Here is a 26,301-nt window from a genome sequence, read left to right as displayed (position 1 = left end):
AATGTTGAATTAATTAAAAATAATTCAGCGTGTTTTACCCCCATCCCCCCCCAAAAAAAAAAAAACCAAAACAACAACAACAAGCAAACAAACAAACAAACTACAACAACAACCAAGAACAACAAACTGAGTTCATCTTTCTATCTATCATGAGAGCATTTTTGCAACTTTCAAAGCAGCATCACAACAGCTTTAATAGCATTCAAATTGTGAAACTCCTGCGTGCACAGTTGAGTGCATAATCTCGCACTGACATACTTCATGTACTACACGTTGTGCGTTTACAACACACACGCTACTTGTACTAGTATGTGAATACCACGAAAGCTTGGAAGCATGCGCACGCCTTCTTTTGGCGAAAGGAGGAGAGCTTACAGTGCTTCGGGCTACTTTGCTCGTGAAGAACCAAGCCAAAGCCGTCGGCGAAGCTCTGGCTAGCTGGCTGACGCATGTAGTAGGGAGAAACAATTTCAGGTTCAGTGGCTTTTCGGTGCTAAGTCGCGGTGGAGGCCATCAATTCATTCCAAGTTCCTGAATGGTTCGGCGCACTCCAACTTCTGTCTACCGATTGAGCTTATTTGGACTTAGTGTCGCGTTGTATACATCTGAGGACGCACGGTGTTTAGTTTCTGTTTCACAGAGTCGGGCCAAAGTCAAGGCAGCTGTTTATGTGACTGACTTCTCCACTCCTCCAACCATCTGACTACGGTGCCACGGTACTGTCCGAGCTCGAGTTTCTTCGTTTGGCGCACCACAGAAGCGGATAACTACGGGGGTTCGTGGGGAAGGTGGTTAGTACCCGTGAAATCCCTTCAGCCTGTTGGGCCTAGCAAAAATGGCGACAGCCGAATTCGTGACGGGCCCAGGAACACAACCAGCTTCTCATTCAGTAGTTCCGTCTATCCATTCTCTCACGCCAATCCTCGATATTAACGGTCTAAACGGTGACGCTTGTGACTCTAGGAAGAGACCTTTGGAAGGAGAATCCGACACAGGCATGGCGACTAAGCGAACAAATCTCGGGCCGAACTCTATCGGTGGTAAGCACGCATTCCCTTCGCTCTCTGTTCTCACCTGAGATCCCTGACCTACGTTCTTTAGAACTGTACCTTTTTTTTTTCAGTGTTTGCCTCCACGTAACTGTGCTCATGATGCCGATCCCACTTCCAAAACTCGGTTGACAGTGCAGTGTCACAATTACGAATTATCTTGTGTTGCTTCATTCAGCTCATAAGTAGAAAGCCACAAAGGTCTTAAATTAAGGTTCCCTTTTTGGTATCTGACAAAACAAAACAAGCAGTAATTTAGAAGTCGAACTTTGATGACAGGTTTTGGGACAGCAACTCAAAGTGAAAACAAAATATTATATAGAACAAGAGGTATATCTTTCTATAATATCTATAGTTACGAATACGATTAGGGTTTGCTTGTATTCATGCACAATTATTATCAGTTAGTTTGAGGCTGTCTCAAAAAGGAAATTCCACCTTGTTGAATGTAGTCAAATCATACCAAATCTATCTGGCCATCACTTCCTTTGGCCTTTATAATATGTGATGAAAACAACAAAAGAACACACAGACCAATGTCAAATAAAGATTTGTGAAATATGACACACATGGAATAAGTGATGAATGTGCAGATATTAATAATCTGATGAGTGATATGTTTTAAATGGACCACTATGAACAAATTGTGATGTTCATGTGAGTGTGAGTATGAATGCCTTGTGTAATACCACTTACCAGTCAGTTCTGTATTCTTAGGACCATCTACTAAAGTCAGTAAATAGCAGCACATAATATTACAGCTGTACATCTCTCTTTCCCTGGAAGTTTTCAGTAAGTAGATCTAGTTTGAAGCATTTACATGTAGTTTCCTTTGTAATTCTAAATTGTGACAGATGCTGTGTTTATCATACAGCGGAAAATTTGTCAGGAATCTTACGAGCTGTAGCTTCTTCTTTATAAAGAGCTATGCAAGCCTATCACAAAGATAAGGTGATCTTGTGCGGGTACAGGTAGTGTGAACCACTGTTAGCAGTAACAACATGAATGAGTGAAGTTGGCTCTTTTACGTGCATGTTAAAGGGGAAGGCTAGTAACTGATCAGTGGAAATCAGTGGAAATGCTGGGAGATGATATCGGCAATCCTTATGGGATTCATTCAAGAGTTCATTGTATATCTATTGTTGTGTGAAAATGATTTGCTTCAGAACGGTCTCATATTCAAGTAATGTGCAGATTAATGCTCCGTCACTGACCAGGGACGCTAACCTGGAAGCATTAAACTGCACATTACTTGAATATGAGACCATTCTGAAGCAAATCATTTTCACACAACAATAGATATACAATGAACTCTTGAATGAATCCCATAAGGATTGCCACAATCATCTCCCGGCATTTCCACTGATTCCCACTGATCAGTTACTAGCCTTCCCCTTTAAGTTGTGTCTAAAGTGGCTCACACTCCTGACATCCATTTAAAAATGCCCAATCTGAGGGACAGAGTGGTTGCCTCATACCCTACCAGTGATAGGGGAGGGTACAATGCATGATAACACACAATATCGAGGTACTCAGCGGGACTCGGGAAATGAACTTGAGCCATATGGATTGGGAGGCAGAGGTACTAACACCTGAGCCAAATCACCACCCTTTGTATATTTGTTATCATTTCTCCAGTATGTCCGTTTGGCCCCTGCATAGTAAACTCTGAAGAAGAAGAAGATTTTTATCTTATAATGTGTTGTACATTTATCTTGCACAACAGAAGAAATTTGGTTTCTTTTTTATATTATTCATACAAGGAGAATGATTTCGTGGTCTTAGTAGTCATGCAGGGAATAATTTTCCTGGTATCGCATCGCAATTTGCTCTGCATTTTTACACCACTGCTACACAAACTAACTGCTACACAAACTAACTTTTGTGTAGCAGTTCTCTTCCGTGAAGTGTACAGGATACCATTTGAAATATTGTTCATCAGCTGAAATTGCTAATCAAATTTGAGTTGGAAAATTATTCCCTGTCATGGCAACTGAGAATGTACAGGAAAGTTTCACAGTCATGTGACCTAGCCCACTATTTTGAGAGCTCACATGATGCTGTATTAATGGTAGAGCATTCAAAGTGTTGTAACTTCCTGCATTTTTGTAACACTTTTCTCAAACTTTCACTTATTTTTTGCATTGCTTTGATGTCTTGAATGTCAGCCAATAAATGTCATGAGGTTCAAGAGCCCTTTCATTTTCGAGAGAAGTCCAAATTCTCATAATATCACCCAGTAATACATTGATTATGTTGCAAATGGAATGTACAATTGTAGAATCATTTGCAGGATTTATGATATCAAGAGGGAGTTATAAAATTGATACTGATACAAATTACAACAGTCTCATCCTCAAAGTCTGTGTGTTTGCACATAATGTGAACACTGTACAAAATTGTAAATGTGTACTTTTGTTTTATGTTTAATTTTACAACATGCCCACAATGAATGTCTTCAAGTACACTTCTAGTTTAATGGTGTTTGACATAGACCAACTTGCAATTTAAGCATTATGACCTGGTGGTTTCTTCGTAGTGCTGACTACTTGTAGATATTGTAGTTTCGAGAGAAATTTGCTTGAAATTGATGTCCATTGATTAAATTATATTGTACGTTAGTGGTATGTTGAAGATATTAGAATACCAAATTGATGCAGATGATATTCCAGCAGACTGAATATTTTAGCACGTACAGTGTACAATGTGTATGCAATCATATGTTGAGGCTTGTTGAGGTCATTGATTCAGTAAGATATTTTGTGTGTGTATGTGTGTGTGTGTGTGTGTGTGTGTGTGTGTTCACATGTCAGGTGTTGTATATTAGACAATGATGAATAAAATTTGTTGTTTACCCAATGTGAACTCCTGGTGAATTTCCTATACAAATCTGTCCTGACATGTACAACTGTAGACTGCACTGTATACCTGCACTACACTTATGTAGTTGACCGTGATATAATTTTACCACCACTAATCTCCCAGATGGTTACAAGATAAAAGTAAAAACTGCTGTATCATGAAATGCAAGTTTCCATTTAGTGTTTGTCTTGGAGGCTTTCAACCTACACAGTTTTATACAGTACAGTAGTACAGGTACTATTTTTTTGTTTTCCCATCTGAGTGGCATCATATTATAAAGGAGAACTTTGCAATAGACAGCTGACTTTTCAACCTTGGCTGATAAGGCAGTGAAATACATGTAGTGAAATACTGATAGAATTGATACATGTTCATTGTAAATTTGAAGCAGAGCAGTTCCAGCAGTGGCCACCTCAACATGATTGTGACAAGACAGTATACAACCCTCTGTTTAATCTCAGATTGTGCAGTTCTTTGACAACAATGATATTTTACCCAGTGCGTTTATCACCTAGTGTAGAGCCAGCAATCTTTGGTGTGAAAGCAGATATCATACAACGGACAAGCAACTAATTAAAAACATGGACTTATGTGTCAGTCTAGTGTTGCATTGCAACAGGAGTTCAGATTTTATTTCCTTTGTCTCAAGCTAGTCGATAGTTATTAGCAAATCTAGCCCTTGTAGATAGCGTACAGTGTACACTACTACAATTATAGTGTTCATACAAGCTGCATGGTGCATTGTACAGGGTACCGAGTGACAGCTTTTGTGTGAGAGTAATACCCTTTAATTATTGATGAATCGTGCCATTTGATATTAATTTGGTTCTAATCCTGACAGTAGGGAAGCAAAACCAGGATGTAATGTTGTACAACCTTGTATGTATGTACTTGTATGGTGATGTTGGGGAAGGGTTAATGTGGAAGGGGGGAGAGCCTAGGATTAGGGTAAGGGATTTGGATATTTGGCTGAGATCAAAAAGTTTGGTGAAATGGATTTTTTCATGCATGATTTGTTGAATAATTAGGGATTTACTCAGTTGATGGTAATACACCTTACTCCCCCCCCCCCCCCCTTGTTTTAGTTTTGCCTCAGTGTGGAATGGTAGGGCAGCCAGTATTCTCTATGCATTTTAGTGTCCTATCAATTGTCGCCAGGGAATCCTGATACAGAACATTTTAGTCGTGAGAAATCTGTGTGGAGGCTGGGGCATTATTTGGTGTTCTGAAAGAGCAGTGTGCATTGGAAACAGATTCAAAGCAGAAAATGCCAGTGCATTCATAAAGCTAAAATTTCCTCTTTTTTTTTATTTTTCCTTCCTTTCATTTTGCTGATTACACATTACATTTCAACTTTCAGTTTGTATACATAATGTACACTTGTAATGTGGGTCCAATTGTGTCAGCATTATTGTAGGCACTGCTTCTTGTTCAGTGATAACAGTTACTGACATGTGTGGAACTTCAGTCCAAATATGCATTAGACAATCAAGGAACTTTCCGTGAGGCTATGGTGAATCATGCAGTTGTTCTCCCAGGGTATTTTGGTTCTACTATAGTATATCGTTTCATAGCCATCATCAAGCCAAACATTGGCTCGGTTAGAGTCTAGATTCCTTGTACGATTGCCCTTCCGGCGCACTGCCCTTGCATGCAGCTAGCTAACATGTACCTGCTACTGCCGAAAGGGATTTAGGGTGATATTTTCTAGCATGTGTCTTTATGTCTGTCTCTTCTGGAGAGTGACTTCGGAAGGAGATCCCACACCTTGTTTGTGTATATTACTTTTCAACCTGTGATATATCCCCCAAATCTTTGATATTTATCTGTAATAGTCGTTTTATCGACTTCCACCTTCTCCTTACTGTAGGCTGTGAAAGGCAGGCTTGCCCTCGGAGCATTGATCTACCAGCTTTGCAATTGATTGGCTTCCCTCTTAACCTCGCTCTCACCGGAAGAAATTTTTGCCAAATCAGGTTTTGCAGAAATAGAATAGATTAATTTGGGGGAAGATTAATTACGTGGCCCAAAAGATGATAACCGTCTCGATGCGGTCCATAACCCCTGTGTGACACCAGAAATGCTTCACCCAGCCATTGGCTAGCAGCAGGTTGCCACACTGTTGCTTTTCGTGGAAAGTCACCAAGCGGCATTACCCCAGTAGCATCTCTTCAAGGCAAATCAATACGAGGTAGTCGTGGTCAGCGCAACAATATTGATGTTTTCACAAAGCCTGCTTATACCCTTTGACGGTGCACAATTGGAATCCATAATCTCTGTTGTCCAGCCACAAAAGCTGTGATTATGCTCGTGCGTGACATGGCCGGAGTGGAATGTCATTTATTTTCCATTGCGTGAGGATATCACCTACAATGTACTCACAAACACACACACGTTTACGCAAATCCTTCCCATTATGGTAAAGTTACACATACTGTATAACTGTGCAATTTGTAAGTGAAGATTGAGATTGAAGCAGCTATGCAGTAGTATTGTTCACCTGACAGTGTAAAGTATGCAACCAAGTTTGATGGTTTTGAGGATAATAATAGTACAGTGTGCAAATGTTCAATGTACAGTAAGATACATTCAGTATGAGGAATTGGTGATATTTTGATGTGTTAACACAAATCTTCTGAAAAAAAAGGAGTGAACAAAAAGTAGTTAAAAACTTACTTGGGAGTCATATTTATGAAATTCATCAATCTGTAAAATGTACATGTACATGTATGTGACATGACATTTTTGAAATACAGTGTTATTTGCCATAAATACTGTATGCTGTACACATTGTACAAGAACACTTGACAGATATTTGTAGCTAGTGAGTGACCCAGGGAGAAATTCTTTCAGAATAAAATGATGAAATTGAGGATCAAAAAATCATTGAAAATATGAAAGTTACAGCCTGTATACAGTAGCCATTTGTAAGATCAGCAAGTCATAGTATTCCAACATGGGACTGTGAAAAAGCCTTCATAATCATGTGACCTTACAATGTACATTGTACAGTTGTACATCCCTGGATGCAGTGACTTTGTGTACTTTGTATGCATGACACACTAATGTCTTGTTTTCTGCACACAAACATCATTATTACTGTATAAGCTGATATTTTCACGAGGGTTTACTTTTCACGAATTTTAGGAATCACAGTTGGACCGCGAATTTAACAACACGTGAAAATGTCACCATACGCTCAGGTAATAGTGTGCTTATGAAGGTCTCTTGTCAATTCGTGAAATCATCATCTCGCAAAAATGTCTGTGACCTCCTCATTCGCGAAAATATCTGTATGCGAAAATAACAGCGTATACAGTAGGCCTATATACACAACGTAGTAATTGTGCCTCTGTACAAGGTGTATCAAGATTTGTTCGAAGAAATAATGTCCCTGCACTCATATTGATACAGAATACAGGCATTGTACACATTTTAGCAGCCACTCCTAACACAAACATACACTCGAGTTTGGAACTTCATTGTGGTGATTTTGATGTTCAAATAGTCATAACAATTTTGTGTGTGTGTATGTGTATGTTTGTGTGTGTCAGTCATCTGTGCACAAGCCAAAATTTCACTTGTAATATATGTTTTTGTCCTGTGTTTTGTTTAAATAAAAAAAAAAAAAAATCTTTTGAGTAACTCTCTGCTGTACATTGTAAGTCAGGAAATACTCAGTTACAGAGAACTTCTAGTTTGCGTTATTGCAACAAACTTCTGGTGCTTTTGACTTTCTTGTGCGTTACTTACAGTAGTACCGTGTAGGTGGCTTCAAATCTACATTGTAAAACATACATACATGTATTGTATACATGTTGTACATGGCGTACATTAGTAACTCTGTGGTACAACCATGCCCAGTGCCAGGCCTGACTGATACCACTCAATAATGTGATCAACCACCACTCCTGCCTTTTTGTCATGAGTTGCACAGGTTGCATCTGGGAAATTTGGCAGCGAATTGCATTTCACGCCATTTCTGCTGGTCGTCAGAAGGCTTCTTCAGCACACCATCACCATGCAAGTAAATGAGATGTTGCTTTTACCCTCATTTGTAATGTAGTCTATCATTGGTCAAATGGTTTACTGCCCCTTTGGTGAATGTGTGTTGAGAAAATTCAACACTTGTACAACCTACAGTAGTACAGTATGCGGGGAAATGAAATTTAGTCCAGCTGACAGGGCAGTCTTGTTTCCTGACAAATTTTGCTTAGAAGATGCTCAGCAATTCAGCAATACACTATCACAGACATACATGTATGTACAAGTGTATGTAGTTTGAGGGTTTTTTTTTTTTGTAGGTTGTGGTTTTGGTTTGGTTCCTTGTGTTTGTTATAAAACATGTTAGAACACAGCTATTTTAGAACAGATAAAATCATAAGAAAGTAGTGTACGTTCCTGTGAGACTTGGCACAGTGGGGACACGTGACTCCCATATGTAATGTGAACAATTTATAGAGCACAAGTAACAACAAAACTTGAGGAAAGATTTGTGCACATTGTGTGATAATCTACGTGTACAGTTTTGTAATGACTCTGTAGCACAAGCCACAAATTAAGGGGCATGCATATGAAAAGTCATGAGGTGTATACCCATGATATTTGATGATTTAATAAGTTTTTTTTTTTTAATTATTCATAATCATAAATGTTTTAAGCGAACCATGATTTGAACCATCTATTCCCTTCCTTTTCTCTCGATGTGGTATGGCTAATATCAAGGTCTACTTGACAATCGTGAGACCCAAGGGGTTTAACCAGCAGTGTGAATGTGATTTAGTATGGGTACAATAGTTGTACAGTACAATTTGTGGACTGTGATTTCATGTCATGACCGATACACTGCACAAATTTGAGCTAGACAGACAAGTACCACTGCAACGACGTCTACACTGTGCACAACATACATGCATGCAGAGAGCTGCAGCGCAGTTGGTCAATATGATCAGTAGGAAATGATTTTTTTTTTTTCGGGGGGGGGGGGGGGGGCGGGTGGGGAGGGGTTGGGGGACAGAAACCACAGGAAGTGCAGGAGTTTGTAAGCTGTGATGATAGGCTGAAATTTGTGCATTAAGTTCAGGTTCCTTCCTTTTCCAGAATAAATGTTGTACACAATGTACTGACTGTCTTAAAAGATACAGTGTACACTCTTTGTGAAAAGTTGGCCATGAATGCTCTCGTTCAAATCACATACAACATGTACATGCATTTTCTTGGATGTTCATACAATGTGTAGGCCTAAGGGGTGAATACTCCAAGCAGCTAAAAGTCTGAATGTTGCTTTTGCAGAATTTGCATAAGGTTGTAGATCAATTTCATAGAGATTACATTGTTTTTGTATTCCATCTTCATTTACACACTGAACATGTTGCCTAAATTGTAGGGTACATGTAGGCCTACAATGTACATTCATAGTAGATGTAGGCCTATACTTCTTGTAGTACATACACATTGTACTAGTATATTTGTACACTACACAGAGATAACAAGTTGCCTTGCAACAGGACTTCATAGTATGTACTGGTATCAAAATTGTATGTTATTATGGACTTTGTAGACATGTGGTCTGTGCTTATAAATGGAAAAGAAAAAGAAATATGGCTGCTGCTGTAATGTACACTGTATACTACCCGTACTCGCTAGAGGAGAGTATGAGGGAGGCGAAGCTACACCAGATCTACATGGCAAGGCTCACATCATGTTTGTTTGTCTTTGATCAGCACGGAGCTTCATGCAAATGAATTATTATGCTGGTACATGTAGGTCTGTGTGGGCAGCGAGAATGACGGGGTGTAATAATCGCGGTAAATTGCCCCGTCTTCCACACAGAGCCCAGGCAGAGTGCTGGGCCATGATTAGAGGTGGATGCTGGGAAAACGAGGAACTGTTGGGAGACAAACTGGCTGTTTGCTCTCCAGATAAGGCACATCAGTGTTAGGTAATAACTGTGAGGCACTAAAGCTCTGAGTAATGACCACATGTTTGTCCAAGATAATAAAAGAAAGGGGGAAATCAAACTAGGCATACTTGCAGTGTGTGTAGTGCTTTATCTGGTGTAGGAAAAACAACCTTTGAGCCCCTGTCCAACTCTAGTACACTGTTTACTGAGCACCTCATGTTCAGTTAATCATTAAACGTTAGCCTCCTATTAACTGGGAATAATGAGATAAATTTTGGATTGTGTCCCTGCTGCTTTTGATATGTGGGATAAGGTTAGCATTGTTTGCTCAGTTCTGCCATTAAAATCCTTAGAGAGGGGCGTGTTTGTGGTTACAAAGTTCTTGAGGAATTGCCATGAAGTGCTGAGTATAATGTGTGTTTGTGTGTATGTTTGTGTGTGTGTGTTAGAGTTGTACGTGTATGCTTTTGTGTCCATTATTATGTGTGCAATGTAGATTGTGCAACGTAGTACAGTATTGTACAACCAAGTTTATAAATTTTATTGCTGATATATATAGTCATGACTATACGGTGAAGCAATGGTGTACTCGATAGTTCCATATTTACGGCTGTAGGCCTACACAGATTGGACATACCCAGCACATCACATACCCTTATCCACATACATGGAGAATCAGCTATTATTGATAATAAAGTTTTTAGACAGTTTATTAATGACCTAAAGATGTGTAAGCTTGATCAAGTTTTATGTGCAGTACTATAAACTGTTCCAGGAGGAAGGGGAGGGGGGTGGGGAGTTTGCAAAGAAAATTAGATTCATTTGTTTCTGTATTACGAGTAGGATATATTTATTAACAAATTACATTGTAACGTGAAGTGAACTGAGTTTGGATCAGACAAATGTGGTCTCATTGTTTTGTTGCCGTAAGGGTAATGGGTAATGGGTACAGTATATGTGTACAGTACATTGTACAATTTGTACTGTAGTGTGTTGAGTGGGTCACTGCACATATGGTGTCATACCCACAGAAATGCGCCACAACTAGCATCATAGATAAAATCAAATAAGTCCTGCTGGTTGTATCTCATTAAGCACCATACACGTTCCTGCCCACACCATACCAATTTCATGTTGCAGATACGTTTCCACATGGTTAGTTTTAATAAAGATTTTGCCTTAACCAGTTTCAATGTCCCTAGTGTTTTTCTTGCCGTAACTATTTTTTTGTTTGTTATGAATTTCTGACTTAATACACCCAAATTTGTGCAGCATTTGTTAATTTTGAGTGATTTTCTCCCTTCTTTTTGAGAAATGGAGGAGATTGCGTCCCTTTAAAAGAAACTCAGGACTGTCTCAACTGACTAAGTACATGTAATTTCAGATTTCTCAGATTCTCAGTTGTGTGACCCGAGACGGGAAAACGCAGTGACATGGCACTTGTCTCACACATACAGACTTACAGTATGACAAAGCGTTGTAATCATCGGGAGAAATTACTGTTTTTCCCCTCAAAGTTCTGCGATAAATTGCTGCGCTCGTTTGCGGGCGGAAGTTGCTCTCTTCCTCGCAGCTAAACTGTTCATTGCTGTCGCTAGTATTTATTTTTGCGATTCAGCCTCGTCTGTGAGGCTCTGATTCAATTTTCTGTGCCTTTGATTGGTGCTGCGGGTAACCGTGGCACAAGTTCTCCTTATACTTCACAGTGGGAGGAAATAATTAGATTCCTCTTTTTTTTTTCCCCATGTAACCACCCCACCCCGGCATTCCTCCATTTTTCTCAAGTTTCTGTCTTTGCCTCTAACTGTTTGTGTCAGTTTTCATTCTAATTCGGCACTCTTGTGCAGACAGTATTTTCAAATGTCTTCAGTTGATTGTTACTGTACGAGCTGAAATTTTCGCGTACAGATATTTTCGCAAATTGCTACTTGGAGGACATTTTCGCGTGTTGTTTGTTTCACGATTGCGAGGGTCTAACTGTACTTACTTATTTGTGCGTTGTTATTTTCGCGGTTCAAAGGCGATTCGTGAAATTCGCGAAAATAAAACCACCGCGAAAATTTCAGCTCGTACAGTATATTACTGAAGAATTCTTTATAAGACATTTTAAGCTGGAGAGATTTTGCCTGCTGATCAGCTTACCAATAATATTGCTGCTTTTTTGATGTAGTATCCATTGCATATTTCAACTTGACTCATTCCCCCTCCCCCCCCCCCCCATTCGTCCCATGTACATATTTAGGCCTTTCTGCATATTTTTAGGGCCCAATGCTTTCTTAATTTATTTGGAGCTAGAAATTTGTAGTCATAAATGTACACCCTGGTCCCATACCAAGCACTGACAACTTGTGTGATTAAGAACTCCTTGCCCTTCTTTGTAACTTCAGAAGCAATCGATTTGATCTTTGCTGGCTGCATTATGCATTGCGACCAAAAGTATATTACTGTAATTGAAATGGCCACCAGCACCAATATTTTCGCTTAGCACGTCCTCATTCTTCTGCCCATTGTCGGGGTCTAATGAAGCGCAGTCGCTCAGCTCAGTCAGTGGCGAAGCGGGTGAATAACCTGCGGAAAAAAACAACGTGAATGCCACGGAGAACTTGATTGTAAACATAATTTTCTGCTGCCTGCACTGTTACAGGCAGTACTGGGTACCACGGTAACCCTGTGAATACTTTATAAAAGGCAGTTATCTTCTGGCTGCTAACTGCTTGTGCCTGTGAGTTACAATAGCAGCTGCTTTAGAATTGCAGTTTTTGTGCACATGTGTCAGTTGGAGTACATGGTATTTTTTTTCAACTTTCCTAGTTTGTTTGTTTTCCTGTCTGTAGGCAACATATTGCCAAGTTACAGGTGTGAAGTACAATGTATGTCAACTGACACTTCTATGAGATTCTTGGTGGTGATTTGGAACGAGGATTTGTTTTTACTTTTTAACATGCCAAAGTTTGGGCATTTTCTTGGCATTGTTCTGGCTGATGGAACACCTGAAAGTTATCATTAGTGCAAATTGAACTGTGAATCTGCTCAATACTGCCACTTTAAGGTTCAGCAGCTTTGACTTAGAAAAAAAGGAAAGGTTTCAACTGAAAAGTTCAAGGGGAAAAATTTCTATTGAGAAAATACATTTTTTGTGAGTACAAAGTATATGATAAAAGAGGATAGCAGACTTACCAGAGTACCAACCCAAATTCTCGTGAAGGTTTATGCCTTGGTCCTTTGTTTTCATGCATTTTACATATGCAGGTTTCCATCTTCCTTTCTTGCCTTCATTTAGATTAGATTATATTTTAATTATATATAAAATAATCTTTTAATGTCTTGTGTAGGTTTTTCTTTTTTTATTTATTTACTGAGGTGATTATAAATGTCTGTCAGGATCGCAGTACATGGTTAGACACACAGGAACTCTCTGGTTTTGTAGAATCTGCACACCATCGCCTAATATTTTCAGTGTTGATTTTTTTTTTTTTTTTTAAACACAGATGCTGAAGACCTGCTAAATATGAAGAGATATCCATTGATATCTGTTGTTACATGCAGACTGATAGAAAGAGTGGCATTTGTTATAAAGGCTTCAGTAGTGCATCCAGTCTACTGTGGTGTTCTTGGTGATGTTCACTGCTTTCATGTGCCTCTTTGAAAGAAGGAACAAAATGAAAATACATAATGCCTCTGGCACCCTTTGAAACAGAGGCATAAAAAGATATATCTCTCTTCCCTTTATAGCCGAGACTCGCATTGTCATGAATACTCATTTTTTTTTTCTCTCTAACATTGTTACTGAATTGTGAATAGAAGCAGAATTCTTTTGTAAGTCTTTGTTTTGTTTCTGTTGTTTTTATATTCTGTATATTTATGTTTTCCCACTTTTAGTTCCTTTCTGTCATCCCTTTCCCTCAGAGAATCAATCATTAGTGCTATCGTGACTATTTTATCATTCAAAATTCTTCCCGAGCGTGACCCGAGCCATATGTCTTTTCCCCCTTTCCTACAACATCGCAATACACAGTCCACTCTGCAGGAGAAGCAGAAATGTTATGATTTGGCTGTTGTGTTGTTTGCTGTTTGTGGTCTTGCTTTCTTGTTGTGGTGGTGTTGTTGTTTTTTGTCAACTCCTTGGATTTGAAGTCATGACTGTCCACCACATGCACAGCCTACATTGTAAAGTCTGGTATGGAGAAGTTCAATGCTCATGCAAGAAGGAGGAAGAAGTTACTGGGGGATCTCCCTGCAGAACTTATTATTTTGTTATCATTTACATCTAATTGGCACTGCTGAAATTCATTCTATATCTTTATATATAAGGGAAAGCTTATAGAGAATACTGAATATATGCAATATGTGTGTTCATGATATCTGCACAAAACAAGGACAAAGACTCTTCTTTTTTTTAACATTTTTGTTTTTTGTTTTTAGGGGAACTACAATGTAATGTAGAGAAGTTTTGTCCTATTGCATATTGCATTGAAAGATTGCCAGTATTCTTGGTTTTTTGTTTTTTTTTTTTTGTTGTTTTTTTTTTTTTTGCCACTAGCTTTTGTTCATGAATGCAATTATCCCTTGTAAAGCTGTAATCAGTTGGTGCATACACTGATATATGTCACTGGCAGATGTGTGTGTATGGCATTCATCAGCAAGGGCTCCAGAGCATAGCGATCCAGTCCTCCCTCCGAGTGAGGGACGCACAGTGGATCAGCAGTGAGCTGAGTCCGAAGAGTCTCTAAAGAGCTAACGATGAAGACATGCATACTCCTGCTTGTTCAATTACTGAAATGTGACATCAAGTGTTTGTCTGCGTTTGCAGTTTGAGCTGCAAGTACCGCCACGGCGCCTGAACATGTGTCCCCTCCATACGATGGAGTGGGAGCCTGGCAAGCTCATCGCATCAGACGCTCGCATTTATGCGGTGTCTTTTCTCTGCAAATCATGGCCGTGCATATTTAATTATGAAACGGGGTTGGCATCTTGACGAGGATGGGATTTGGAACGGCGCGAGTTGCAAGATGGTGATTGGGGGATCACAGCTACAGCATACACGGTAGCCTTATTCCAAAGAGAGTACCCTCCACTGGAGTCAAACTTGTGCATTGCTAAGTAAATGCACATACATGTGTGCATTGCTGTATGAATCTAGCATAATTTTCACAATTTAGTTAGAGTTCAGAACAAAGGCATCAGCCAGGGTTCTGAAAACAAGATGTGAATGTATAGATTGGCAACGTAATCATCATCTGGAAGCGAGGCTGCTAGTGACTTTGAGCAGAGTTGAGTCACAAACTGCATCCTGCGCAAGCAGCGCAGCATCTGGGGGAATGTGACGGGCCTCATGTGTGATTTCTGCAATCGCAAAATTACGTTCAAATTGCCTCTCTTTGCCTCCTCATTGCCTCTCTGTCATTACCAGCACTCGACAATACTGCACTGTCACGACTGCACATGTGGAAAGATGGGAAATTGTTCAGCGGGGACGTAATCACATCATTTGTGGTTGGGTGAGGATGGAAACAATTATGAGCTCAATCAAGCAAATTGGCAAGTGATGTGATCTCCTCATAATATGAAAACTTATATGGCTTGCAAGATCATGTCTGCATTATGGTAATTTCAAACTTTAGAAGTTACCAGTCCTAGAGCGTTTACCTTTACAATAGATCAACTTTCAATCTTATAAATGTTGTTAGATCAATCAAAAGCAAGCTAATTTCACACAAGTAGTTCTTCATGGAGGTAATTCTTAAAATATGATGGCTTTATCCGTTATAACTCATAGGTGTTTACACCTATAGTATAACCACAAATACTAGTGAATCATATACTTACACAAGTCTGCAAGATTGTTAGCAAGTTCTTAATTTTTGACCAACTTACATACAGTAGTCATTGCTAGCTTTTCAATGTCAATTATGTACTCTACGGTAGGCCTGAAGGTCAGCATCATACAGTCTCATAAACATGTCTGCACCTGATCGCGATTGAGATAAGTCATGGCAAATAAGAGTGAGCTATATGAGAAGCTACAGTATAGATGGGAAGCTAGAATATTTTCCTTTTCTGTTTTTGTTATTGTTCGAGAAGCATTCTCTGCATTGCCCTCTGTAAAGATCAAGGCACATCAGTAATCATTATCTCACCCTCAGTCTCTCTCTCTTTCCTTTCCATCTCTCCCTTTTTTTTTCTCTCATTAATCCATATAATCCTTGCCCCATGATCCTCCAGCGACTGGCCCCCAGTGCTTCCTGCCTTCATAGATTCTCCACACTCTTCTTCGCCATTTGCGAGTTGCGTGTCTCTCGGGCAAGCCGGAAGCCTGGTGTCCGCCGTGCGACCACGCTGGGAGCGTGGCAAGCCTCCCCCAGGCCACGCTTGCACCCATACTGGGGGGCAGATTCTGCCAAATTGAATAAGTGCTCTCCCACGCCCGTGCCAGTCACCTCCCTGGGAGAGGTGCTTGAGGTGTACAGTGTAGTCGTAGAGAAGGTGTAGCGAGTGAGTGGGAGGGAATGGGGTTGAAACAAGTTACAATTGCTGTCTTCCTTTATCAATTCTGTTTCTCTTTGTAATTCGTTTTATCATTATTGGCTCTTTACAAAGGTCACTGTCTGGCAAGTGGTGACAATTGCCTGTGTGGAGGGGAGAATAAGGCAGATGTGTCAGTTGTTTTTATATCTACTGCATATATCTGAAACCCCAATTGCCACTGGTGTCCTGGATTCTTGGATGATTTTTTTTTCTTCCCGGTGCGAAGAAGCACTCATTCTTCGAGAGGGTTAATGAAAAGTTGCCCCCGTGTGTGCAATTAATATCCCTTCTACCCTCTTCGCCCTTCTGTACGAGCAGCCAGTCAGGCGTAGGAGCATTAGCCAGCGGTCCTTGGCCAGGGACTGTGAGCATCTCATAAAATAAAAGTCACTTGGGGAATGCAGAGTTGTGGAGAAACGAGGGCACTGCCATAAGATGCTGGCAGAGAATCTGTGACTACAGGAGGATGGGTGGTCATGATCTTACAATACCAATGTGTGGCAGCTCTCTCTCTCTCTCTCTTTTCATGTATATCCTGTTCTGCTTGCCATGCTTGATTGCCCTTGGCCTTGCGTTATTACCCAGACCTCCACAGTGGCGGTGCTTTCAGCCATATTAATGAAAAAAAAAAGTTTCGCAAATTAATCATACGAGGGAAGCGTTGCCCATGAAGATCGCAATAATTGATGTTCATTTTCTTGAAATATTGATTATGATTTAAAGGCAGTCCCCCAGATTTCCTCAATCTGTGGCAGTGATTTTAATTAGGAATGAAAGCGGAGTTATTTATGCAGACGATTGATGAACAATGGTGTTGACTCTGGGAGACGCCAGATGAGCTCCGTGCATGACTCATGAATAAGGAATACTTCGTGTCCGTCCCAGCCAGCGATGAGCTTGTATCATGGGGAGCTCCTGTATGGACGATGGATTGGACTATATGCTGTGTAAAGAGTCTGATAACAAAGATGTGTTAGTGATGTGGTAGGATTGCCATCTTGAAGGAGGCATCATTCACTAGAAAGTTTAAATAAGAAAAAAAAAGTTGCTATCATGTTCATATTGCATCACTCATCCAAATTTTCTGAAGGATCATTCATGTTTAATGAAGCCATGCAATGCTTCAAAAGGGCTTTTTCCTGTTTTTTTTTTAAATGAATAGAACATACATTGAATTCAAGAATGTGCTTATGTATACAAAAATAATACCCCCAATATACCCATTTTCACATGAGATTTGTAATGTGCTCACATTTCATGATTTGATTAGCAGCAAAGCAGGCACCAACTGTAAAAGCCTCTTCCAGATTGATGATTGAATATGTAAGATGATGCTGAGCGACTAAAGATCTGGCAAAAAGTTTCTTTCTAACTAGCGAATAAGCTCTCGGTGGAAATTCTTTCGTGCGCTTTTCTGCAGTGGAAGTCCATGCTATAGCACATGAGTGAAACAGCCTGCCAGACATTGGTAGAGTATACTGACCTTCACTTTTCAACCAGGAGTTTTTACCTGTGATGCCTTTCACACTATAGCATCACCCAGGAGTGTCCAGAGACACTCTGGAGTTTACCCAGAGTAAAGTTAGGACTGCTTCTGTAGTATGCAACTGTCTAGTACTACATACGATGCTAAGAGAGACAGTATGAACAGATACATATTATGGGAACTACAAAAACAGATTAACAGGTTGCGCTGCAACCAATCTGAGGCAGGACGATCATGAATATTCAATGCCACAAACATGATCAGATGACATCAAACTGTATTTTGTAAGCAAAACCACTCTGGTGTATGATCATGAATACTCCCGAAGCCTTGATAGTCCAGGCATAAATTAAAGCATGTGAAATCATTATCGATTTTTTTCAAGGCCCTCGTTGCATCAATAGTACTATGAATGCAAGTGTGAAAAGGGACGAAGGATAGTCTAAGGTTAAGGATAATATGGGACAAAGGAAACCAAGTGAGTGAGAAAAGTGCTTTAAAAATGTTTTGCAAAATTTTAGTCTCATGTGTGATGTTTGCATCTCTGGGTCAAGTGTAAGTCCATTGCTCTCCAGCTTCCTGGCCCCTTCCCCTCAACTGCAGGCTGATTCTGGCTCCATCTGGCATTCTAAGATGAGAATGATTGCCAGCAAGACTTTCTCCTTAGCTCCCATCTACAACATGGCCTTTTTTCCAGTCTGAAGGCCATTTTTTCTTTATCGTTTAATCCCTTTCTCTGTGCTGTCAAATCAGAATATAATGATACATTATACTGTATATCAAGCAATTGAATGCAAATGCCTGTCAGTCTTTTGTCTCATGGGAGTCCTAAAGAGCAGCTTTTGTGTGTGCATTTGAAAATAATATTCCCGTCCGCACATTCGCCATTGTTGCCTGCATAAATCCATCATATTCTAGGGCACAACTAATGTCTGGAACTCATCAAATTTCAGAAATACCGTCATGCTTGCTGCAAAATGAACCCCTTATTGCACAAACCTGATCAGTGAATGAGCCTCAGTGGAGGTAAACCTACACAAGCCTTGAGGTTGCTATGGTTACCCTCTAGGTGATGATCCTGCCCTTAGTACTGGTACATAAAATTTTAATACATTCTTATGAACAGTATAATAGGTGTACTCATTAAGAACACATACATAGGTATCTTCTCTGTGTAGGCTTTCAACTCTTGTGGGTAAATATGCTTGTGCAGAGACTCCAACTCTCCCGCTTTCGACGGGAGATCTCCCGTCCAAAGTCCATTTTTGCAAAATCTCCCGTTCTCCTGCTAGAGATTTAATTTCTCCCACCCTGGCTGTGTGTCTCCCGCTTAAAATAATTTTTTACTTATTGCCATCGTATGTTGCTAGGGGTTTCAGACGGGAGAATCTCCAGGGGCCCGTTGCATAAAAGTTACTATATGGTAACTTTGCCATCCAGTGGTAACTACCATGGCAACAATACTCAACAGCCAATCAAAATCAAGAATTCCATGGAAGTTACCATTGGATGGCAAAGTTACCATAATAGTAACTGTTACGGAACGGGCCCCAGATCAGAAGCTGCTTGGGGTTGGAGTCTCTGCTTGTATTAAGAGGTCATGAGGATGTACAAATGTAAGTGAGAGATACAGATATCAAGATTTATGCCTGTGTGGACATATTAATTGCTCTGAATAAGAATTAATTAAAAAGAAATAGTATCAATTGCAGGGCAGTGTTTCCCCTTTTCTATTTTTTTTCTTTTTTTATGATTTTGACAAACATTCTTGATAGTTCACTTCAATATGTGCATAGAGATTTGATGCATAGGAAAATGTAATTTTTTCAGTCTTTTTCAGTTAGGACCTTTGTCATAATGATTAATGGGATGGTCAGCAATTACAGGCTGTAATTACAGTCATCTTGTAATCATGTAGTGAATAGCTGCATGGTGATTGGTTCCTTTACCTTTAGCTAGAAGCAAGTTGGTACTGAACTCTTGCCCACAATATATAGTTATAAGATTTTGTGTGTTTTTGGGAGGGATGACATAACTTCAAGCTTAAAAAAAGAATTGTTGTGCTACAAATTAGATTGTAAGATAATTATATCACCTTTAGTGTCTCTATTGAGGTATAACTTACGGATTTATTTAATGCACTGTTCAGTAGTGCTGTTGGTACCTTTTGTAGAATTGATTTTTGCACCTGCTAGAAAATATCTCAATTTATTTATATTATAAACATTTTTGTGTTGGGGTTTTTACAGAAGAGGATCTGATTTTTTTTTTTTTAATTTGAATGGACTTACTTATGTGATTTTTTTTTTTTTTTATTTGAATGGATTTACTTATGTGTTGTTTTGTTGACTTTTCATGGTTTAGAATGTAACAATAGTGGCGTGTTGTGTACTAGCTAGTGTTAAGTGTTTTCCAAACTCTTGGGTGTGAAAAAAAGAGAAAGTTGGAGCTTATCTGGTACTAGCAGTGATATAATCAATACACCATGTTGAAGACATTCTAGAAGTAGAATTCTCCCTGTCAAAGCAAATCAATGCTGAAGTCAGCAGTGAATTGAGGAGTACACCCGCCACTCTATCTCTCTCTCTCTCTCTCTCTCTCTCTCTCTCTAACCACCCCCCCCCCCCCCACCATTCCACCAATGCCTGTCACTACTAAGCTGATGCCTTTAAACCCAGATACAGGAAAATGGTGACTAAATATTACCCTTATTAATTCTAAAGTTGGTCTATCCAGAGTATAATTGGGTCAAAGGTAATTCAGTCTTGGGGCTCCTCACCAAGGATATTTCAGAGACTCCGGTGAGACATGGCCATTGACACTGCTAAGTCCCTGTTTTAGCAACACTCCTTGAATACCAGCTCCCCAATCCTCTTACGTGGGGGACTGTTCCGCTCGGTGCCCATTGTGGTACTGGCAACGCAGGCATTGCATGGCGGGACCAGAGGGGGAGGAGGTGTATTGATTTGTTGGCTCGGTCCTATTGTTCTCCCATTCCAGTGGTTTACTGGACTCTGAATGGCTTGGGTCTTTGACTTCACAAAAGGATTATCAATACCAGTTAGAGTTCTGTCCACAGTGGTGAATGGGCTATAGATGCGGGTTTTTCTTGGCAGGGTCTGTTCAAAACTGGTGTGGAGGGCTTGCAGCACAATAGGTGCACATAGGTGTGGGTGACCGCTTATGTTTGAAGAGTGCAAGGATGAATGGGTAAATAGTGGCATTATGCAATAACTGCCCAGTTCCGGCTTTGTCCTATTGGGGAATCAGTGTTTCACAACACAAGATGATCCAGGCGGCTAGATGCCAGCAACTTATAGCAGAAGATTCAAGCAACACATAGGGTTTTTCTTTGTGGTTCTTTCTGTTGGAGGAGTGTACATTGTGTAGAATAGGTTAAACAAGCACTCACATTGTGTTTCATCAACTTTTAAACCTTATAATACACAAGGGTATATAAATTGCTTCCCAGAGTTACGGTATATCTCCTTACAAGGCATGATTGACCTGCATCATACAATGTAAGAAGTCCAGTGGTTCAATAAACCAGCCTTCAGTTTACAGATAATATTGTACATATTTGTGTGCTGGCATCATTCCTGTGTTTGTGCCACTCCACACTAATCAGGGGAAAACCTTCTCTATCTTGCAGGGAGCTTGCACATGTGCACTGAGCATGAAGATACTCTGCAATACATGGCACACAAGTCTTCCCCTTCATTTCGTAAACACACCTATGCACGGATTTCAGGCACAACACTATAAGGAGTGATGAGCGGTGTAGTGAGTTGGGGGGTTTTTGGTGTTAAGTAGCGCTCAAATACCAGCGTCTGCGGACGGAGATGCCAAATTTGTCAGCACATGGCATGGATCATGTTGCAAATTTACAGCGAGCGAAGACATCTGAAGACCTACAGAGGGAGTGAAATTCAGGGGGCGTGATGTAAGGATAAATAATCAAGGGCTCCAGTTACCCATTTCCCTACCAGCTTTCTTCAGGAGTGCCCCCCCCCCCCCCCCAAAAAAAAAAAAAAGAAGAAAAAGATGCTGTAGCTCTGCCCATGGAATGATCCCATCTTGCCAAGTATAAACAGCACACTGAAATAATCAGCTGCATTCCTATTTTCAAAGGTCACTTTAAAGAGGTACAGTTTAAGAAGAAAAAGAAGATGAGAAGGGAGGGGGAGAGAAACCCCATAGCCAGAGCCTAACCGCTCCATTAGATTCAATTGATGTTAAACAAAATCGAAAAAGAAATTCATGTGAAAGTGGAATAAAACTCCTCTTCTTTGCGATCCCTCTTCAGCAACTCTCCCCTTTTTTTTTCTCCGATATTTGCAATGACCTCAGCAGTCCTGCGCACAAAGGATAACTATATAAATATGAGTGAAATTCTTCAAGAATACCAGGGCCAGAGAGCGTGTGTTCACAACAAAGGGCACATGCCAGAGTCGTTCCAGAGTTACTTACAACATACGTGGTAGCAGAGGGTTGGTGTTCTCCATTTTCATAGGGAATCTCACCCCACTATCTGTGCCTAAAAGCACAGGGGAGCGGAGAAGGGCATTGCTCAGATTCCTCATGATACCTAATCTGTAAGCTTGCAACTGCTGCAGAGATGTGTGTGGTAGGGAAGTCGACACACTCGGTAAAAAAAAAGATGATGATGATGCATTATGTTGTGCCAGTGGATAAACTTATCTCTTGTATACAGTACAAACCTGTACCTGGTATCTGGTTTTATCAATGACAAAAAAAGAAAGACATATGATATTCATAAAATATCACTCCTGCTCACTACTATTATTACCTTGTTTTCAATAACATTTTCTGTACTAAATTATTGTTGTTGTTGCTGTCATTATTATTTGTAGTGCAAGTATATTGTATTATTGTTTTATCATTTTGATGATATCATATTAGCAAATTGGTTTTAAATGTTGGTAATAACTTTTCTCATCATTGTTAATCTCAGTATCTTTGTCCAAATTTGTTGACTATTTAAAGTCCAGCCAGTATTTTGTAATGAGGACTTAAAATAGAAATCATGTTGACATGAGACTGTTAAGATATGTAAACTGAATAAACTTCGTAAGGATAAGACCTAAGAAACCAGACATATTAAGAGAAGAAAACAAAGTTACCTTGTATCAAAATTCTGAGCATTTTTTTTTTTTGTTTTGGTCTGTGACCTCACCTTCTAGCTTCACACCAGTCAAATGATGTTCATATTTATTAACATTTTGCACCAAAATATTTTTTAGTATTGTTAGGGACAATGAATATTCAGACATGTGCAGTAGCCTACATAGTAATTGTGAGAGAAGATAAGAAATCAAGGTAAAGGTTGAAGGCTAGGATGTGCTCTGTTACTTTGCTAATTGTTGTTGTTTCATCCACTACAGTATGCAGTATTCCTTAAAGGCAAAACATAGTTCTCAGCAGGGCTCAAAATTCATCTTCTACAGTAGGCGTTTTCACTTCAGCCCGATGTTTCGAAAAAGCGCGCTATTTTCTGACTTGGGAAATTGTAACCCAATCACGAAATAGTGCGCTATTTGATAATGTGAAAACAAATTAGTGCGCTAATTGATCGAGAAAATTTTAATTGATCAAGAAAATTTCTCGAGTCCAACTCGGGAAATTTCTGAAATAGCAGGATAATTAATGTGAACTAGCGCGCTATTTGATAATGTTCGGGCTGATGTGAATAGGAATGAAATAGCGTGCTAATTTGCGATCATGAAAAATATCTTGAGCCTGGACTTTTATCGAGCTGATGTGAAAACGCCTAATTTGGGAATTCGCTTGCCATTCATCCAAAGGGTCTACCAAGAAACTAGGATCATGCCTGACACAAGTTGTCAGGATAATGAATTATTTTATAATATTTTGAGATGAAAAATGTAAAATGATTTAGATTTGCATACAGGTCTGACTTTTTATTATGGAAGAGCCCTCCCCCTTGAGTAGTGGGTAGGTAAATGGTAGTGTACGTGATGATCAGTCATGCCCTTGCAATCATATTTCCCAACAAGCTGCAAGCGATTTACTTTGGTACGGAAGATTGATGGATACTGCTATGGCCCAATTTGCTGATTATCATTAATCAATTATGAAACATCACACAGCAACCATGATCGGATATATTCTCAGACTGCAATACTGTCAGTGTACTATTTTTAACCAATATTTCACATTTTTGTCTTAACCCAACTGAAATCTCGTTAAATCACAGCACTATTTCACTCGTTTCTCATGCATACAATGCATGCGTCCATTTCAGAGTAAAAATTGACAGTTTCTGCAGGCATATGGGAACTAGATGTTTTACCTTAATTAGGCTTAAAATAGTAGAGACACGTGCTACCTTTTTGCTGCATTTTGAGAGTACCTGCTTTCAAAACTTTGTATCAGCCAAGCAGTTGTATCTACGCAGATAATTAGTTCTGACATTAAATCAACAGTTACATGTACTGGATATAATACTAGCCAGACTACCACACTGGCATTTCTTGTGCACAGAGCAATATACAGTACATTGTAAGCATAGACACCTCTGACATTCCGTAATGCTCAGAAAAGGCTTCCATGTAAATGGATGTCCAAGTGCTAGGTAAATGTAACTGCATTTTAGTATGATGCAAATGGACCAAGTGTATAAAAATAACGCCATTAGGGGTTGAAGTCAGCGAGAGTATCATGTGACACGTACTCTGCATTTTACAATAAGGCATCCGTCTTTTCAGTGCAACCCAGAGCAGTACAGTCACATGCTAGTAATACTGGCCACAACAGTTGCATTCACACACACCCAAAATTAGCGCTTTTAAAAGAGTTGATTTTGCAATGCAAGGCAAAAACCATTAATATGTAACATTGATTATACTGATTAACATTTTTACATCAGTTGTTTCTATCCCTAACTCACCTTTTAGAACTATTTTGAAGCACTAAAGCTAGGTTTTTGTTTCATCTGCAAATGGTAAATAATACCTTGAACCAAATTGTGCATGCCTGAAATCTGACAAAATCTCCCTTGTGTTTCTTGATGTTGTGATGTGTGTTTTGAATAATACGGGGTAGAAAATACTGAGATTATTTGCTCTACTGCTCAGACACCAGCAGTTCATATGATCTCCTTATTTTTCAAATAATTCTAAAATGGTTGCAAGCTTTTCTGCAATTTTGAGTGTGATTGAGCTGGCCACGCTTTTTACACTAGTGAGATTTTTGTGTCCACACTGGCAAAAATCTGAAGATATGGATCGCGACACAAATCTCATAAGTGTGAATGGCACTACCGTTCTCTCTCCTGCATTTTGTCCCTCCCCCATTCCCATGTTGGTGATGTTGATGATGCTAGCAACTGACAAGTTGTCTCCCAGGCAAGCGCAAAAATATCATAATATGATAACATGTTTACTTTATGAGTGTCAAGCCCTCCAACTCTCCCAGTGTTTGATGGAGCTGTCATGTTTTCTCTTCCTTCTCTCTGTCCATTCTTTCTTTCTGTCATTCATTTGTATTTAATGGATGTATGAGGCGGGGGGGGGGGGGACAACAAAGAGACTCCTCATGACAATTGTCTCAATTTTTGTTTTCCATCATTTTGTCTTTCTACTTTGATATTCAATAACATGCTCTCTATTACCTCTTCTCTTGTCTTCCAATCGATTCTTGTCTGGCAGAGGAAAAATACATCCTGAAGATGCTAGTTCCCAGCACAGCAGCAGGTTCCATTATCGGCAAAGGTGGTCAGACCATTGCCCAGTTGCAGCGAGACACAGGCACGAACGTGAAACTCTCAAAGGCCAACGACTTCTACCCAGGTTTGTCTCTTTTTTTTTTTCTTCATATTTTTCCCCCTTTTTTTACCTTCTTAAAGGGAAACAAAATGAAACTCCAGTACTCATTTTCCAACAACTTAGCTTCTAAATCTGAGTAGACCTACTAAAAAGAAGGAAAAACATCAGCCAAGACATAAGGATGGTGGTTGGACTGTGGTGTAATCTAACCTGTGATCCGTCATCAACAATGTGCCGAGGCAGGGAGGATATGTTTTGAACTGTTTCTGTTCAAATCAACTTCGGATGATGGAATTGCAGAGAGAACGAGGAAGATGATGGGGGGGGGGGGGGCAGTGGGAGCTGGTATGGAAGAGAATCTTGTCTTTCCTTCTATCCCCTGAAATGAGGCAGAAGAGGAAAGGGGTAGGATTTTTATGGATGCCCTGAGTGAAAGATTGTTTGTATTCGTCCCAAACAAAAACGGAGATAATTCATGAAAGTGTTTATCTTGTCAGTGCATTAGACTGCGCAGCATCAGCAGTCTAGATTCGCTCTCCTGCCCTCTTGTCTCCTTACTGCAACCTGGCAACTGGGGCTCTCACAGGCCGAGGAGGGAAGGGTGGCAGGGTGGCGCATCAGGCAAATGTAGAGCAGCGGAGCAGATCTTCCCTTTCAAAGTGGCTTGAT

At 39.9% G+C, this 26,301-nt stretch overlaps 1 protein-coding gene across 1 annotated transcript in view; it reads left to right on the top strand.

Moving 5' to 3' along the window:
• The first annotated feature begins 382 nt into the window (after nucleotides 1–382).
• LOC140234924 (RNA-binding protein Nova-1-like) overlaps nucleotides 383–26,301 on the top strand; it is a 108,330-nt gene continuing 82,411 nt past the window's right edge. Inside the window, exons 1-2 of the mRNA XM_072314967.1 lie at nucleotides 383–1,040; nucleotides 25,516–25,656. Coding sequence (XP_072171068.1) covers nucleotides 836–1,040; nucleotides 25,516–25,656 — 346 coding nt within the window. The 5' untranslated portion in view covers nucleotides 383–835. The remainder of the gene's footprint in view (nucleotides 1,041–25,515; nucleotides 25,657–26,301) is intronic.

Source organism: Diadema setosum, chromosome 1, assembly GCF_964275005.1.
Source record: "Diadema setosum chromosome 1, eeDiaSeto1, whole genome shotgun sequence".
Lineage (NCBI taxonomy): Eukaryota > Metazoa > Echinodermata > Echinoidea > Diadematoida > Diadematidae > Diadema > Diadema setosum.
Note: the sequence above shows the minus strand (reverse complement) of the source record. Positions and strands in the feature narration are given on the sequence as shown.